Genomic DNA, 15,923 nt, shown 5'->3' on the forward strand with positions numbered 1-15,923 from the left:
TACCTATTCTGAAAATCGAATGATTCATCTTATTCATTAGTATGAATAAGTATGCATTAAGTTATTCATTAGTATGCATAACCTAGCTTTTCAAACTAACAGGGGATAAAGAGACAATTTTAAAAGGATACCGAGGAAGAAGATATTCTTTGTTAGTTTTGGACTTGAAGATTGGATCCTCCCTTTTATTTATTTATTTTTTTAATTTTTTTTTTATCCTCACCCGAGGACATTTTTTCATTTTTTTTGTTCAGGTAGAGTGGGAGGGAGAGAGAGGAACAGAGAGAGAGAGAGGGAAACATCGATGTGAAAGGAACACATCGAGTGGTTGCCACCCGCACAACCGACCAGGGCCGGGGACAAACCGCAACCGAGGCACGCGCCCTGAGCGGGAACCGAACCCGGGTCTCTCAGGACCGCAGGCCGACGCTGTAACCGCTGAGCCAAACCGGCCAGGGCCTCCCTTTTATTTTTTAAGAGAAAACAATCCGAATCTTTAGGATTACTTTGCCTCCTCTATCTGCCCAATGTCCCATCTTCCACCCCCGGCAAGGCACACATTTTCTGACAGACCTTCTGTGTTTCCCACATGAAAAAACCAAATCAAGGCAGAGCCATCATCCCCAAGTGCAAAGCAAACTTTCACTATTAGTTGGGCTGGCAAAAATCTTGCAAAGTGTAAGCTACATAAATTCTAAGAACAGGACCAAAATCTCGCCAAAGTAGAACTTCCCTGTAACTAGATTTGTGAAGTGTCTTTTTCCCCTGCCTATTCTGAACAAGCTGAACTTATTTGCACAGTGTTCCGAGGCAGGCAGGGACACACACGCGCACACACGTACATAAACACACAGAGAAGACACGCCTGAAAACCGTCTGAAGGGCTGTTCCGAACCAGACCATGTGCGGTGTCCTTGTCCAAACGCATCTGACTTCAGGCTCCGGAACATTAAACAAACACAAAAACAAAACACAGCCATGCGTGTTCTGGGCTGGATGACAGAGGCAGTGAGCAAATATTGGGATTGTATTTCACCTATTGCCATGGTTACCAAAACAGGGCGGATACTGGCAAAAAGAGAAAGGAATAAAACTGGGAAGACAATGAGTCCTAGGAGAACGTCTGAATGTGCGTATGAGGACGCGCTGATGCGGGTGGAGTGGGGACAGCCAGGAGAAGAGATACCCCGCCCCCCGTGGCCAGGGTTATGTCAATACCCCTGTGTGTGCGTGTGAGCAGTGAGGTCAGTCACCACCCCACGCCAGCACAACGCAGATCTCCAAAAGCCCACGTAAGATCCATGCTGCCCCCCAGAAACAGTGATGAGACACAGGAACCTTAGTTTTGCTTGGTGGTGGGCAAAATCAAGGCAGCTTGTTCTAGGTGCCAAGAGATAAAATACTCAGCGTGTGCTCAGCTCACACTCTGGTTGATGAACACCAACAGCTTAGTGGTCTCATGTCAAGACCCCTGAGTCTCAGGAAGAATTGTAGAGAATTACGCCCCTTCCTTTGAGCAATCTGATGATTAGTTTCACTTCCCAGTTGGTGTAAAAGGGGAAAGAGAACTGATTGACCCACTTCTACTCCAAGTACTTTGCTTTGCTAACCAAACTCTGTAGAAAAATGCTCCAGGAAGCACCCCCTGTAGAAAGCTCAATGTCATGGTAACTGACAGCTGATTTTCCTGCCAATTCCCAACTAGCGCACAGAGAGTGAAGTTCTATAAACTTGCAACCCAGAATCTGGGTTCTAATTCCCCTTCTGCTGCTAATTAGCTATGTGACCTTGGACAAATTATTAACTTGAACTTCAGGCCTTTGTTTTGCAAAGGAAAGTATTTTGCTAAAATAATCCCCAAGCTCCTTTTCTGCCTGTGAATTGCCTATGAATCACCTTTGGAATTTGGTGATTCACAGGCAATTGATATTCGGTTAAACTCTCATTTTCAAAATAAATATATTAAATGTATAATCCCATGTATTGGGGGTTCTGATCCACACATGGAATATACATTCTGTAGGAATTTATTCTGTTCTATAGAAATAGAAACAGATAGCTGCTAGCTCTGGTTAATGATCTCATAAGCTACTCATTTACACTTCATTAAAAAATGGCACACTATAATTCTAAATTAAACTCTCTACAGTTTAAATGGGCAAAGTGGCAGAGGCACATGGAAGGTTAGACTTCCAGCCAACAGAATGGAGCCGGCGCTCCTATTCGCTCTCAGAGAAGCGCCATTGCTTTCGTTCTTCTGTAACAATAGCTAAGCTCAAGTTCAGCACTTGTCTTGGCCAGACAGAACTATGGATCGGCCTTCCGTCCAGTGTTTCATTGATAAGGACCAGAGAATCTACTGGGCATCAGCTAATAGATAGCTGGTCCTGGACTATTAATTTGAGGCTCAGAACCTGCTTTTATTCGGAGCACATGACCATGGGGACACCAGGGACAGCATGATATAGTAGAAACAGGGCAAAAATCAAAGAAGACTTGGGCTCAGGGCCTGGTTATACCATTGGATGATGCTGGAAAAGTCACTGAACCGCGGTGTGTCTATAAAATGAGGATAGTGATATTTCCCTGTTGACCCTACTGGGTTGCTATGAGGCTCCAATGAGATAATATATGTGAAAGTGCTTTGCGATTTGCAAAGTGCTCTACTAATATAAACTCACAGGACACTCGTCCCGTTGCTGGCAAACATGGTTTAGGGCCAGGTTGGGTTCACGTTGCAGCGCTACATTTCATCAGCTTCTATTTTTTTCACGAGTTACCCAACCTCTTAGTTTATTCGTGTGTAAAATGAGATTAAGAATAGTATCTCATGGGATTGTTGAGGATTAAATAAGATAATATATTGCAAGATGCTTAACAGAGTTTCTGCCACATATACAAGTACTTGATTAATGTTAATTACTATTTTCTTTTTTTAAAAAATTTATTTATTTATTTATTTATTTTTTAAGAGAGAGAAATAGAGAAACACATCCGTGTGACAGAGAAACATCAAGTGGCTGCCTCCTGCATGTCCCCTACTGGGGATCAAGCCTGCAACCCAGGCATGTGCCCTGACCAGGAACTGAACCAGGACCTCTCGGTCCATGGACAATGTTCAATCCACTGAGCCACAATTACTATTTGCTATCATGATGTCTTAAGAAGGAAATTTGGCCCTGGCCGGTTTGGCTCAGCGGTTGGAGCGTCGGCCTGCGGTACAGAGAGACCCGGGTTCGGTTCCCGCTAAGGGCATGTACCTTGGTTGCAGTTTGTCCCCGGCCCTGGTTGGTCGTGCAGGTGGCAGCCATTCGATGTGTCCCTTCACATCGATGTTTCTCTCTGTCTCTCTTCCTCTCTCTCCCTCCCGCTCTATCTGTACAAAAAATGGAAAAATGTCCTCGGGTGAGGATAAAAAATAAAAAAAAAAAGAAGGAAATTTGCCTGTGAGATCTACCATATATATTAGTGAGATTGTAGGTTTTTGTTGTTACTGCCATCACCTCTTACCTAATTCCTACTTAATTGCCTACTGGATGGTGGTGTTTCATAGCAGTAAGTAAGGAAATTCTGGAAAAAAGCAGTCACCTTGGTTCAGCCCCTCATTGTGTTTTGCTCACTGGCTCTAGGGACACATGGCTGCTGGCACAAGTCAGAAGTGAACGAGAGCTTCTTCAAGTCCACAGCAGCACCGGCCTCACCGCCACGCTTCTGAGAACACAGCCTCCTCGTTCGCCTCCTTGTTCAGTCCTGCACTTTCAGGAAGTGCAGCCGGGATGCTGAAAGCAAACAGGCGAATCGAAGGAGTGCGTTTCTCAAGAGTGCCAGAGAGATGTTACCTGGAGACTGCTTTTTCATGTGTACAAACTTTCCAGGCCAGTCCATATGGAGCCAGGCTGCTCTGTGATTTATCTGCGGGACAGTGGGTGGCCGAGGGGCATGGAGGCAAACAGTTACCCAGCTCGATAATTAGGGTGGGGAAAGACAAACACAAACACACCCAGGTTGACATTCAAAACAAAGTGGAGATTTAACCAGGATTGCTCACTATACCACCCCAGTTCTTGTCTGCCAATCTGCCAGGAGAAAACCGGAGCCAAGAAAAAAAAAAAAAGTGCTGCTAGTGATTTATCAGTACAGCTGATTTGGAAAAAGCAGAATTCTGGGGAGAAGAATAAAGGATGCATGTTGTGATCAAAAGGCTTTGTCACTGGAGTCTGAGACATCGGCCTTTGCTAAGCGGTGTGTTGTGGGGCCAGTTTTTTAACCACTTGGAGTTCAGGTGCCCCAGCTGTAAAATGAGGATAACACCCATGACACGGTGCCGTCCTGAGGATGAAATCAGACCACAGCTGCCGTACATAGCTTCTACATCAGTACTCCCTAGACTTCACTGGCCCTGTCCAAACCGGAGGGGGCATCTGGGCAGAGTGGCCAGAGTCCTCTCTGCAGGGTTGTTTACATGCCACTGTTGATTTCAGTCAGTTTCAATATGGTAATAGTCACCTCATCATTAAAAAGACACGACACAGAGATATGGACAAGCTCCTCCCATCTCATTTTTAGCTTCCAACACTGCTATGGTTTTCTTAAAAAAAACAAGGAAGACTTTTTTCAAAGCTTCTTAGAACGGGTATAATTCTCACAAATAGAAATGGACAAAAATCTACATTGTTTCGGAATCACTGGCCTCAGCAGAGGTTGGAAATGTGTCCCAGTCTGGTGTGTACGTCCCCTTCCCGTTCTGTCTCCTCTTCCTTTTTTATTTCTCTGTGCTCACCCCCCTCTTCTCCTCCCTGTCCCCTTGGGATGTTGACCGTGCCCACCAGGTAGCCTGTGGGTTCCCTTTCCAGCAGGCCCCGTTTTCACGGAAGATGCTACAAACCCCAGGCGTCTGGGGGGCAGAACCTGTTGTTCAGAAAGATGGAAGACGCTCACACATCTGGGTCTGCTCTGAGCCCCGAACAAAACCCAATGTGCATGCATTCACTTGGATAATTATGAAGCCATGTGTCTGTTGGCTTAGCCCTTCAGGACAACAAGCCATAAAACTAAATTATAATCTGCCCGCATGATGATAACGCCAGTTTGGACATTGAGCACACTGCAGCCACTGCTTGATACTAATGTATTTGAAATCAAAGAAGAACACATGTGCTTCTTGGTTCGGGACGGCCCAGATTAGTGCTCTGTAGAGCTTACTGGGGACCCCAGTTTTACTCTCTTTCACAATAGAAATAACTGATTTTGGGTGAGGAAACTGATATATTCTACCAAGCAATCACGAGTCAGACAGCTTCCGACAAAGCTGTGCGTTTAAAACAATCGTGTCTTAAGCTCTTGCCCACCTCCAGGACCTCCAAGTTTCACCAGAGATTCAGGATGATGGCTTTTGTCAGTGGTCAATAGGGAGTGTGAAATGAACACCACTGTCCCCAGCAGCATAAGCCTGCAGTGCCGGGGTGTGGCCGACACCTCTGGTTTCTCTCGTGTCCTTCTAGAACACACCCCACAGATTGCATTCATCAAAATAGCCCGTGTGTGACCTTCAGAAACGTCCTTGAAAACAGTGAAACAAGAGTCTTAGTTGGAATCTGGAATCCATTCGCGTCTTACACAGGAAGAGAATTAGGCATAGAACAACAAAGCCTATAGTTCTGAGAAACCTGGGGAGGCTCTGGCTGACATTAAAATCATAGAATTTTTTTCTTCTTCACTAGTTTGTATTTCATAAAAGCTTTCATCTAAGTAACCAAAGCTCCTAGAAAATACTTAATAGATGGCAACCGCGGGTTTCTCCAGTGAATAATGCAAGTAGAATCGGAATAGAGATGCTGAGATGCTGAGTAACGTATTAAAAGTCACTTACTTAACACTTTTGCAAGCTACAAAGTAAATGCTATTCTTCCAAAATAGAAGTGGCCAATGCTACCATGTTCCCCTTTGGGTTAACATATTGGCAATCATGGGATTAGGCTGGAAGCTTGAGGCAGAGAGAATGACTGTGTTCCCTAAGCCCCAACTCCTTCACAGAGTTCATTTGCCTAGATATCACGGATCTGGAAATATTTATTCACTTAGAACATGAATCAGCAGAGGAGTGTGCTCACTCAGTAAATTTAACTCAACAAACATTTGTGGGGTAACACTATTTTTATAAGTGCAGACTAATTCCCTTTTGTCGCCAGCTGATATTATTCGCTGTTAATTCGCCACACCATATGTTTTAATCTCATTCATGTAAGTAACTACAAGCCTGCACCCCCTTTGGAAATATTTCCCTTCTTTGCCAGCAAGAAGAGGGGCAGGACACTTTGAGTCAAGTGGTAGCATAAAACCCAGCGAAAATCGATTGGCAGGGACATTTGGTTTGGAATTGTGTTTGAAAATCCACCTCAAGTTTGTCTGGGAGGTCCCTCAAAAAGGATACAGACCCTGGGCCCAAACAAGGCGGTTCAGAAATAACCTGGCTGGGGAGGAGCATCGGATGCTCACACCCAGAACACGTCTTCATACACATGAATAACTTAATTTTGTTTTTTTCTTAAGTACCTTCACAGTTCATTTTTTATTTTCCTTAAAAAAAAAAAAAAAAAGTAAATGGCATTACTCTGGTCTCCAAAACAGACGCCAGTTTGAACTATGGTCTGCCAGCAAGTATTTGGTTTGGCTCTCCAGGGCTTGAGTTGAAAAAATATTTGCCGATTCCAAAAAGATTTAACGAGCTTTGCTGAAGATGTCGGTGCCATTTGGCATGTCACGGGGACTGTGGCACAGCAAAGAGAACTCTCTTGACCACAGATTTTATTTGCTGGACGTAGCCAACACTGGGAGTTCCGTCGCTTCCTTGGGTCAAGAAGCTACAAGTCAAATGAGTGAAGTTTCCAAGAGAAAGTGACCAAAGCAGACATAAAACAAAACAAAAACAAAAACAACAACAACAACAACAACAAGACTTGCTGTCATTGAAAATGAACTCACTGGGTTTCGATGGCTAATTTTCAGAACCGTCAAGAACATCCTCACAGTAGCCATCAAACACGGTCCCTAACACTGTCAGTCAGCAAACCAAATAAATCTCCAACTTCTAGCCAAAGCGATCCTGTAGTAGCAGATAGTAAATACAAAGAATACTTTGCTGCAGTGTATTTCGTTGTCATCTGATACCTTCCTAATTGTGGTGTTAGAATTTAACTGTATGAAAACTGAATGACCTACTTCAAGCAACTTCACTAAATCTAACCAGCAAACTTACTCTATATTGCAAAGTTGGACCATCAATGCACGAATCTGTCACTGTGATTGGAAAGACTGAACTTTCTGCACGTAAGTCTCATATGTTAGAAGTCACTGAAGGCTGTTACCTGAAATCACATGTTTCAGTTACCCTGCACGAAAACAAGGCTCTGATCCTTCCCGATCAATGTCACATCTGACGACTACAACAGAAAATGCAAAATATTCCCTTAAAAATCACGCCTGCTTTAGTGGACATGGGGACAGAAAGAGGGGTGTTGAAACTGACCACCTTGAAGAAGAGAAACTCTGAATTATTTTTAATTTCGGGTTATACACATACCCAGGGATACCCCACCTCGACTCCTATGGATCTCCCCAGACGTCTACGCGTCCCTTTCACTAAGGCCATGTGCTGATCCAGTGCTTGTTACATCAACATCTGCCTCAAGGTTCAGTGACGAATATGCTCAAAGAAAGAGCCAAGCTACGCACCCTGCCTTCCCACAGAGAGACCTGTTCACCAACACAAAGACGGAGCCGGCTACCTCACTCGACCGAAATGTGGAAGTCAGAGTAGAAATCAAAAGAAAAAGCCATGAAATAACAAAAGGGTGATTATAAGTGTTATTTACCATTTTGGCTTCTGAATGCATAGGCTGGACTTGGGGCGAAGCACAGGGGTTGCTGAGATTCGGACCTTGCATTCCCAGGAGGTTGGAGTTCACGGACATTTGTCTCTCCATCTAAGAGAAAGGGAAGCAACACAGTCAGAAGTCTGAGAAGGGCAGTCTAGGTCAGAGACAATGCTGCATTTCTTTTTTCCAATGAATCCTGTAGAGTTCCTTTGAATAACTGGAGAAAGCCTGTGGTTTGGTGAAGGGTAAGCAAGGCACTCCTGAGCCTTGAACCCAACCACATCAAAGAAGCACCCAAAGCTACGCCGTCTATAGAAGATGCTCCAAGCCAAAGAGAATGATGCTGTCATGTCGATCATTTACAAACAAAAGTATGGCATATTTCCACTTTTGCAAACACTCCAACTACCACGCATTGTGCTGATTTTTATAGCTATAAAGAATAACATATGCAGAGAAAAATGCTGGAGGGATATATACCAAATGTTTATCTCAGGTTATCTGGCCTCCCCCTTCTCCCCACCTCTGCCTAAATTTTATACAGAAACATGAATCATTTTAGCAATAAGAAAAAATAAAATTAACTTTAAAAGCATCTCTGGTGGGTCTGCCCGTTGCTCTTACACATAAACACAACTGAAATGATCGAGCCCAGGTGTCTGCTCCTCTGCCCCCTGCTAACCTAGTTACGACTCTACATTGTGCACGAGGCTCCGGGCAGGTGAAGAAAACAGCTGAGGGTTTTGCAGGACATGATCGACTGATCCCACATTGTCTTGCTGACCCACCATCGCGTCTGACTTCAACATTATTCAAATAGCTGCGTTGAGCTCTGGCATTTTTGTCTCCAGGGTGTTCCTGTTATAAAGTAAATACAGCAACCTCTCTGTTTCAGTCATAGAAGAATATTCAGTCTGATGACTATTTTCTGTTTAGTAGGAAATTAGAAGTTTTCTAAGAACCCAAATAAAGCAAATACACAGGGTGGGGCAGAAGAAGGTTTTCAGTTGTTTGTATGGGAAATAATACAATAATTAATAAGTAATAATACAAGGATAAACTCTGTGTTTCATGGACTCACAACTGTAAAGCTACTTTTGCCCCACCCTCTACTTGCTACTGACATCACTCAAACAATAATGAGACGTTCCTAAGGGGATTCTTCAGCGCAAGAGTTTTTCCATTTGTCCAAAGATGGAAATGGAAACAATGGTCGGAAACTTTAGGGAACCAGGTTTCTGCTCCAAGCTGGCCTAGGTAGTCTTGGAAAACACAGAGCTCCTTATCACGGAGGGAAAGCTCACAGAGGAGAGTTCAGAGTGATGGTTGAACTAAGTGACCCTTTAATGCTCTTTCCATTGTTGAGATCCTGTGACTGCAATTCCTGCTGTGCCATCCCTGGGGCAGGGCCTGGGTACGACCCTGCTGGGTGGATTAGCAGAGGTGCTGCCTGGAGCCTTCTCCTGAATGACTGGTGGACGCGCCCTGCCACTAAACAACACCGACAGCCCTACTTGGCCTGAGTTCCTTACCTATAGTGTGTGGATACCTCCAACTATTTCCAAAGGAGCCAAAGAATTTTCTGTATGTTCTAGAGCACTCCTGCCAAACCCTTCGAGGCTTTACCAATTCAGTGAAATATTTATACTCACATCCTCCCAAGTCTCCAGGCAGCCTAGGAACTCTGATTTTTAAAATTATTTTTTTAAGGCATGGTAAAATAGATGTAACATAAAAATGATCGTTGTAACAATTTTGAAGTGTACAGTTCAGTGCCGTTAACTACATGCATGTACTCTTTGTGTGTGTATGTGTGCATGTGTGTGCACACTAATTGTTAAGTCATCAAGGTAGCTCTGAAAAATGCTTATTACTAATAGCCCCCGGCCTCTGGAAGAACAGCTGGAGTAGCACTCAGGCCTTTATCACATTGTTGACCTTCTCCTAGGGAAGTCAAGTCCAAGCGAGCTTTTGCTCTCAGTTTTCCAAAGGAGATGGTTTGACTGTCCGGAAGTATCGATGATGGTCGCCAGGAGGTCCCCAAGCTACTAGCCCTCATGCACTGCAAAATGGGACAGCAGCTGTTTCAGCCCCTGGATCCGCAGTCGGCTGTACTTCCTACTTTTCGGAAAAATTACGGTCTATGACTATTTCTACCCCGTGACTCACAAGTTCAACGGAATATTGAAAACAGGCTGACTTCTCTATCTAAAAAATTGCACATTTCCCTCTAAATGATTATAGGGTCAGCAGCTCTTCAAAACAACTCGTGGCGCTTTGTGCTAATAAGGCTCTGCCCCATGCCTGTGGCTTTGAGGAGTGGACGGGGACTGGGTTTGGGGGACAGGAGAGGCTTTGCTGAACACAAAGCACCATTTAGAACTATAGGTAAAACATCCAGATAAAAGTGTTCACCTCTTTCCCTTTTTTTTAGAGCTTCTTCTTTGGGGAAACAAACTGACGAACAGGAGCTAAGCCGTCTGCACTTCACTGGGCTTTTGTAAAAATAAATAGATGTTCATATTCCTGGAGCATTTAATCATTTGACTTTGAGGAGAATATCACAGCCCGGTGTACTCCTTCGAGGCAGTGCCTGCCTTGGCCTTCACGGCACCCCAGCGTCCAGCATAGCAGTTGGCTCACAGAAGGTGCTCAACGATAGTTTGTGAAATGAATGAATGAACAAACAAACAAATACATCATTTTGTGTCAGGCCCAGGGCTCGGTGAAAGGCGTGGCCTGACAGCACTGCAGATCCGCGGAGAACCCCATCTCCCCTGCAGACACGGGCTTCCTTCCGTGCCAGGGACTCAGGCCCCTGCAGCAGGACCCTAGAGGAAGGCCACGCTTGAAATGCCGACGGGTGAGCGTGGGAGCTGCGCCTGGATGATAAGGAAGAAAAGGCCCAGATTTCTAGGGCCTATAACTTTTAGGATATGCTTTTTAGAGATTTTTATATTATCTTTCATTAGTTACATCAGTGTCATTCTAGACGTTGGTTTCTCAACCTCAGCACTATTGACAATTTGGGCAAAATAGTTATTTGTTGTGGTGGCTGTTCTGTGCATCGCAGGATGAGTCCGAGCAGCCCTGGCCTCCACCACTCCAAGCCCGTTGCATTTCCCCCACTTGTGACAACCAATAGTGTCTCCAGATGCTGCCCAATATGCCCCGGGAGCCAAATCACCCCTGGTTGAGAAGCGCTGCTCTAGACCGACACTACCATTATGGCAGCTGTTACGTGTCCCTGACGTGGGGTGAGGACCGTGCAGGAGGCATCCCGGGATTTTTGTCTACACTGACTCTGCACATGCACCCAATCCTTTGTTTCCCTCCTAAAGCATCCACAAGAGGTCACCTTGTATGATGAAGTGGTGTGGTATAAAAGAGGGGCCTCTTTAACTCAAGTGTCCCGCTTTTGTCCCCGGGATCACTACATAGTTTAGTCAAATAAATAAAAGGTCACTGCAGTGATCTTTCTTTGAACAATGCATAGAATTTCAGAGAGGAGACTAATTTTGGACAAGAGGAATTTGAAGACAGCTTGTGGGGGAAGTGTTCGTGCAATTAGTTGGGTTGAAGAAAACCTGGGGTAATGACACTGATGGTGCTGTTCTCCTTCAAGAGAGGGGTACGCTGAGCAATGCAGGTGAAGGAGCAATGCAGGCAGCGCCTCTGGCCCAACTTTGCAAAGACTGTTCTAGCCTGAACTACTTGGCATGTACAGTGGGCAGGTCCACGTCTAAACTAGGGCCACCAAGTCCTCCCCATTCCCCCGCCTCCAGCTGCGTAAATGAGCAAACTGCTCCGCCTGCCAACTCTGAGCTGCTCAGTGTGAGTTTCACTGTGGGCTTCAGTCATAACTCCTCCCTCATCGGCTGTGTGACACTGGACAACCCCCCCAGCTTCTTACTCTTCGGCTTTACATCTGTAAGGTGAGTGGGTCAATAATTACGGCTTTCCGTTCCCCAGGATTGCTGTGATAACACAGTGAAATAACAAAGGTAGACAATTCTTTAAAATGCTCCAATGCTCTGCAAGGCACTGTTAACGGAGATGTGACAGGGTTTGAAGGGCATTGTCAAACCACCTCTAGGGGTTTGGAGAACTCTTGTGCCCTGTGCATAACACTGGCCACCAAACGCCCACCAGTGCAGAATGCCAGGGAAGATGAAGAAGTACCGGCAGGGCAACCCACGGAAGGAGAGCGCAGTTTTCCCTGGAAATAATCTCTCTCCCATCCCCGTCCATCTGTTGTTTACAAAGAGGTGCAGGAAAACACAATGACGAGGAGCATAGACACAGGAGTCAGACTGCCTGGATTTCAATATTGACCCCATCACCTACTCGCTCTGTGACCTTGGCCAAGTTGCTCAGTGTCTTCATCTGTAAAATGAGGGTAAGAACGGTGCATACGGAGGGAATGTACGTATCGTGGAGAGGTTAGAGTGAGCTCCGAAGCCATTCTGGGTTCAACACTCAGCTGCTCTGCTTCTCAGACAAGCAAGATACTTCCCTTACTCTGTTCATTCACAACATGGCAGTAGCATGAGTACCTACTGCCTCGGATTGTTTCATGTGTTGACAGAGTACCCAGAGATGACTAGCATGTGAGGAGCACTAAACGCATGCTGTTAGAATGATTAAAAGCACACGATACGTGTGAATATGTTACAGCTCCACGTACCATCATTATTATTAATACTGGTATTACTCTGAGCCCTGGCTGGACCACTCACTGTCAGTTTAAGGACACTCTGTAAATAGCGAGTGTAGACTTTGGAGTAGTCATAAAACTGTGTCCCTGAACAGATTCTGCTCCCTGGGTGTGGCACGTTCCCTTCTCGGCGGAGGAAGACGAGCCCGTGCCTCACCAGAGAGGCACCGAAGGGCGGGAAGCCAGAGCGATGCCCAGGATGGACAAGTTGGCACTCGGAGCCACCTGGCGCACAGCTCAGCTCTCCATCCAGAAGCCACTTTCTCCCCAGTCAGCCGAAAGCTCAGCTTTTCCTTTACTTTTGCAAATGGGACAAGACCCGGAGGAAGTGAGAGGCACTTACTGGCATCAGGACAGCGGAAGATCCTGGCATTGTAGGGTTGGGCAAGGTCCCAGGCATGGAGGCTGGCATGGGCTGTCTCTGTCTGTTGTGGATGTGTAGCAGAGAAGATAGAGAGCCTGGGACAGGCCTGGGGACAAAGAAAACAAAACAAAAATTATTCCCGATGCCCTGGACAGGGGAGTCACTGCCTATTTCCCCATGACCAGGACCAGCCAGGACAACACCATTATATGTGCAGCAGATCAGCTCCGCTGATGGGAGCCCCGTAATTGAGGATATTAGGGAAATAATAACAAATAAAACACAAGTCTGGCTTCCTTTGCTGCTTCCTAGTTAATACATCAAATTCCACTTCATTTCCTGACCTCTGTTATCTAACTGATGTTCGGTAGACAACAAGCTGATAAATCGTCTGAAACCCCCGAACTCTTAGCAAAGAGACTTGGCGGTGAAACCCTTTGGTGACCGGGAATTCTCTGCCCTCGGAGGACCTCAGAGCCTGAGAGGTGTGCACATGTGTTTTACCCACGTCCTCCCACACCTCCGCCTGGCAGCCCTCCTGGCATTGATCGGATACACTCTCACTCTCTGGATTTGCAGAGCCAGCTTCACGCATGGATTCCCAGTAGAAATCTATTTTGACTTTTTCACTGGTCTCCACTGTGAGTGGTAAGAAAACAAAAGCCAGGACCCAAACGAAAGCAGCCGGATTGCATTGGGGCACTGCAGCAGGGCGAGGCCGGAGCCCAGCCCCCCGTTTCCAACCCCTCATTTCATCATAACTCGAGGTGTGAGGCTGTTTGACAGAAACTGAGTCTGGCCTGACCTGCGGGACTTGGTAAGCACGCCGTCCTCGGGGAGTACATAGTTTGAGCTTTTGCTTCAATTTGCCAGAAAATTTTTTTAAGGGCCTTAAATTGATTTAATGAGCCAGGGAATATGGGGCTGAGGGAAAAAGGGAATTATTTGTGTTTATTAAAACTGGCAAACAAGTGCCCTGCTTGGCTACGCTCTCAACCTCCTGATGCTTCTGCTCTGGGGAGCTGCATAAAGGTTGAACCGTTAAGTTAAAGACGTAACGACAAACAAGTAAACAAACAAGTACACACACGCCCCAGGACCCCTGACTCGGTGTGTGAAACCCTCTTATCGCGAGTGCTGACATCATGAATGCTTTCTTTTAAACCAAGAAAAAAAAAAACTCCTCGTGCAAAGATTGCAGTCAGAGACGGTCTGGGGGGCCGACACCTCCCTGCGCTGGGGGGGAAGAGCCCCGCGCAGAGCCCCCCGCAGCGGCGGTCGGTGCCCCCCGGAGCACATGCTCCCACCGGTGGGAAGAGGCCAACACGCTCTTTCCTCGCAAGGCTGTTATGACTCCAAAGAAGATGAAGTTTTCTACTTTTCGCCTGACAGCTCCTTTGGAAACACAGCTAACTCATCAGCGTCACGCACATCATAAAAGGGTTCGTCATGAATTAGTCAATATTTATGTTTAGGAAGTTGTGTGAAAATAGTAAAGGATATAAAGCCTTCACCGTGTGCACAGATGTGCGGAGATTACACGCAGGTTTTAGAATGGAACATGTTATGGCAGCGACATAGGAAGGCTAGGTAAGCAGCTTGCAACAATGAGAGGAGAGCTGTTTTCACAAAGCACGTGAAGTACCCGTTATTTCGTGCCCTGTGCCCCGGGGACCTCTGGAGTAAGGATCCGCAGTAAGGACTAGGAGTGCCTCTGAGGGCCCTCAGCTTTCCAGGGCTGGGGAGCTCCAGGCTTCAAGTACCCCAGAATTACACAGCGGGTTGCAAGTCCGAGTCTTAGTCTAGCCCATTCAGAGGCAGACCCCCGAGTCAGACAGGTACGCCCTGTGGCTCAGACAGACGACCTTTGTTTTACATTCCCCGGTCCTCACGTTTTGTTTGAGACATTTACTGAAAATAAAATAGCGGTATATAAACGATACCATGCTTAATAATGTTCAGTTCCTTTAAAGACCAGATTAATAATCTGAACTCCCCAGTTTCATAATAAGATTCACTGAGAGTATTTCTAGATAGCTAATCATTCACCCATCCTCTGTAGATCTATATATCCATCCGGGTAGATAGATGTGTATACCTACATACATAATTATATCTATATACATAATACATATACATACATGTATACATACATTACATACATGTATATAGCCTTCTCCCACATGTCTGTTTCCCTAGTCACTGTGGGGAATAATACTGCCATTATAGTCAGGAAAAGCAGAAACTGTTCTAGAAAAGACAACCAAAGTTTTTATTATGTTGATTGGCAATATCATCCTCATATTATCATCATTTACATTTTGTTTCTAACATGACATACTAATAGAAATCTGGGGATATGTTTTTACTGATGGGTTCTTTTTAAAAATGAAATAAATTAAACAACTTAATGATGATGTGAATGGAGATGCTTAAGTAATTAAATTTAAAATGAGTTTTCATTCTTCCCAAATCTATGGAAAACTCCCAGTGGTACAGAATAATTGGGGAATGGTATGTTTCATTTAATTCAATGTTCTCATTAGGTCAGTTATTTCCACACATGCATAAATCTACTAGATTTTAAAATATCAAGCATTCCTTCATTAATTAAGAAAGGCTTTCAAGGTATGGGGTTCCCCTGGGATTAAAATAATAACTGCCTAATGATGCCAATCAGACCAATTAGCCATGTATACTTGAAGGGAAAAATGGTTATTTGAGAATGCTGTATGTTTGGATTCTCAATGATTTTGAATTATTGTTTTACATATATTCCGTAAATAATTTCCCCAACCACACCTACAAAACTGATGGAGTTTTCTAAGCTTCTTGCTTGGCCTCTTAAAACTACAAAAATTGAAAGGAAAAAAAAAAAATCTATGCCTATCCATCACAGGGTATACAAAGGACTAGACTGAAGTAATTATGTAGCTTGGCCCAGGAAATAATCATTTGCCCAGAATAG

General features: G+C 45.1%; 1 protein-coding gene across 3 annotated transcripts in view; it reads right to left on the reverse strand.

Moving 5' to 3' along the window:
- Window positions 1-15,923, reverse strand: part of CREB5 (cAMP responsive element binding protein 5) — a 392,461-nt gene that overhangs the window by 83,351 nt on the left and 293,187 nt on the right. For all 3 annotated transcript variants that reach the window (XM_036247061.1, XM_036247059.1, XM_036247060.1), the window contains exons 6-7: window positions 12,935-13,061; window positions 7,872-7,982 (exon numbers count right to left, since the gene is read on the reverse strand). In XM_036247061.1, coding sequence (XP_036102954.1) covers window positions 7,872-7,982; window positions 12,935-13,061 — 238 coding nt within the window. The remainder of the gene's footprint in view (window positions 1-7,871; window positions 7,983-12,934; window positions 13,062-15,923) is intronic.

Source organism: Molossus molossus, unplaced genomic scaffold, assembly GCF_014108415.1.
Source record: "Molossus molossus isolate mMolMol1 unplaced genomic scaffold, mMolMol1.p scaffold_m16_p_7, whole genome shotgun sequence".
NCBI classification, from domain to species: Eukaryota; Metazoa; Chordata; class Mammalia; order Chiroptera; family Molossidae; genus Molossus; species Molossus molossus.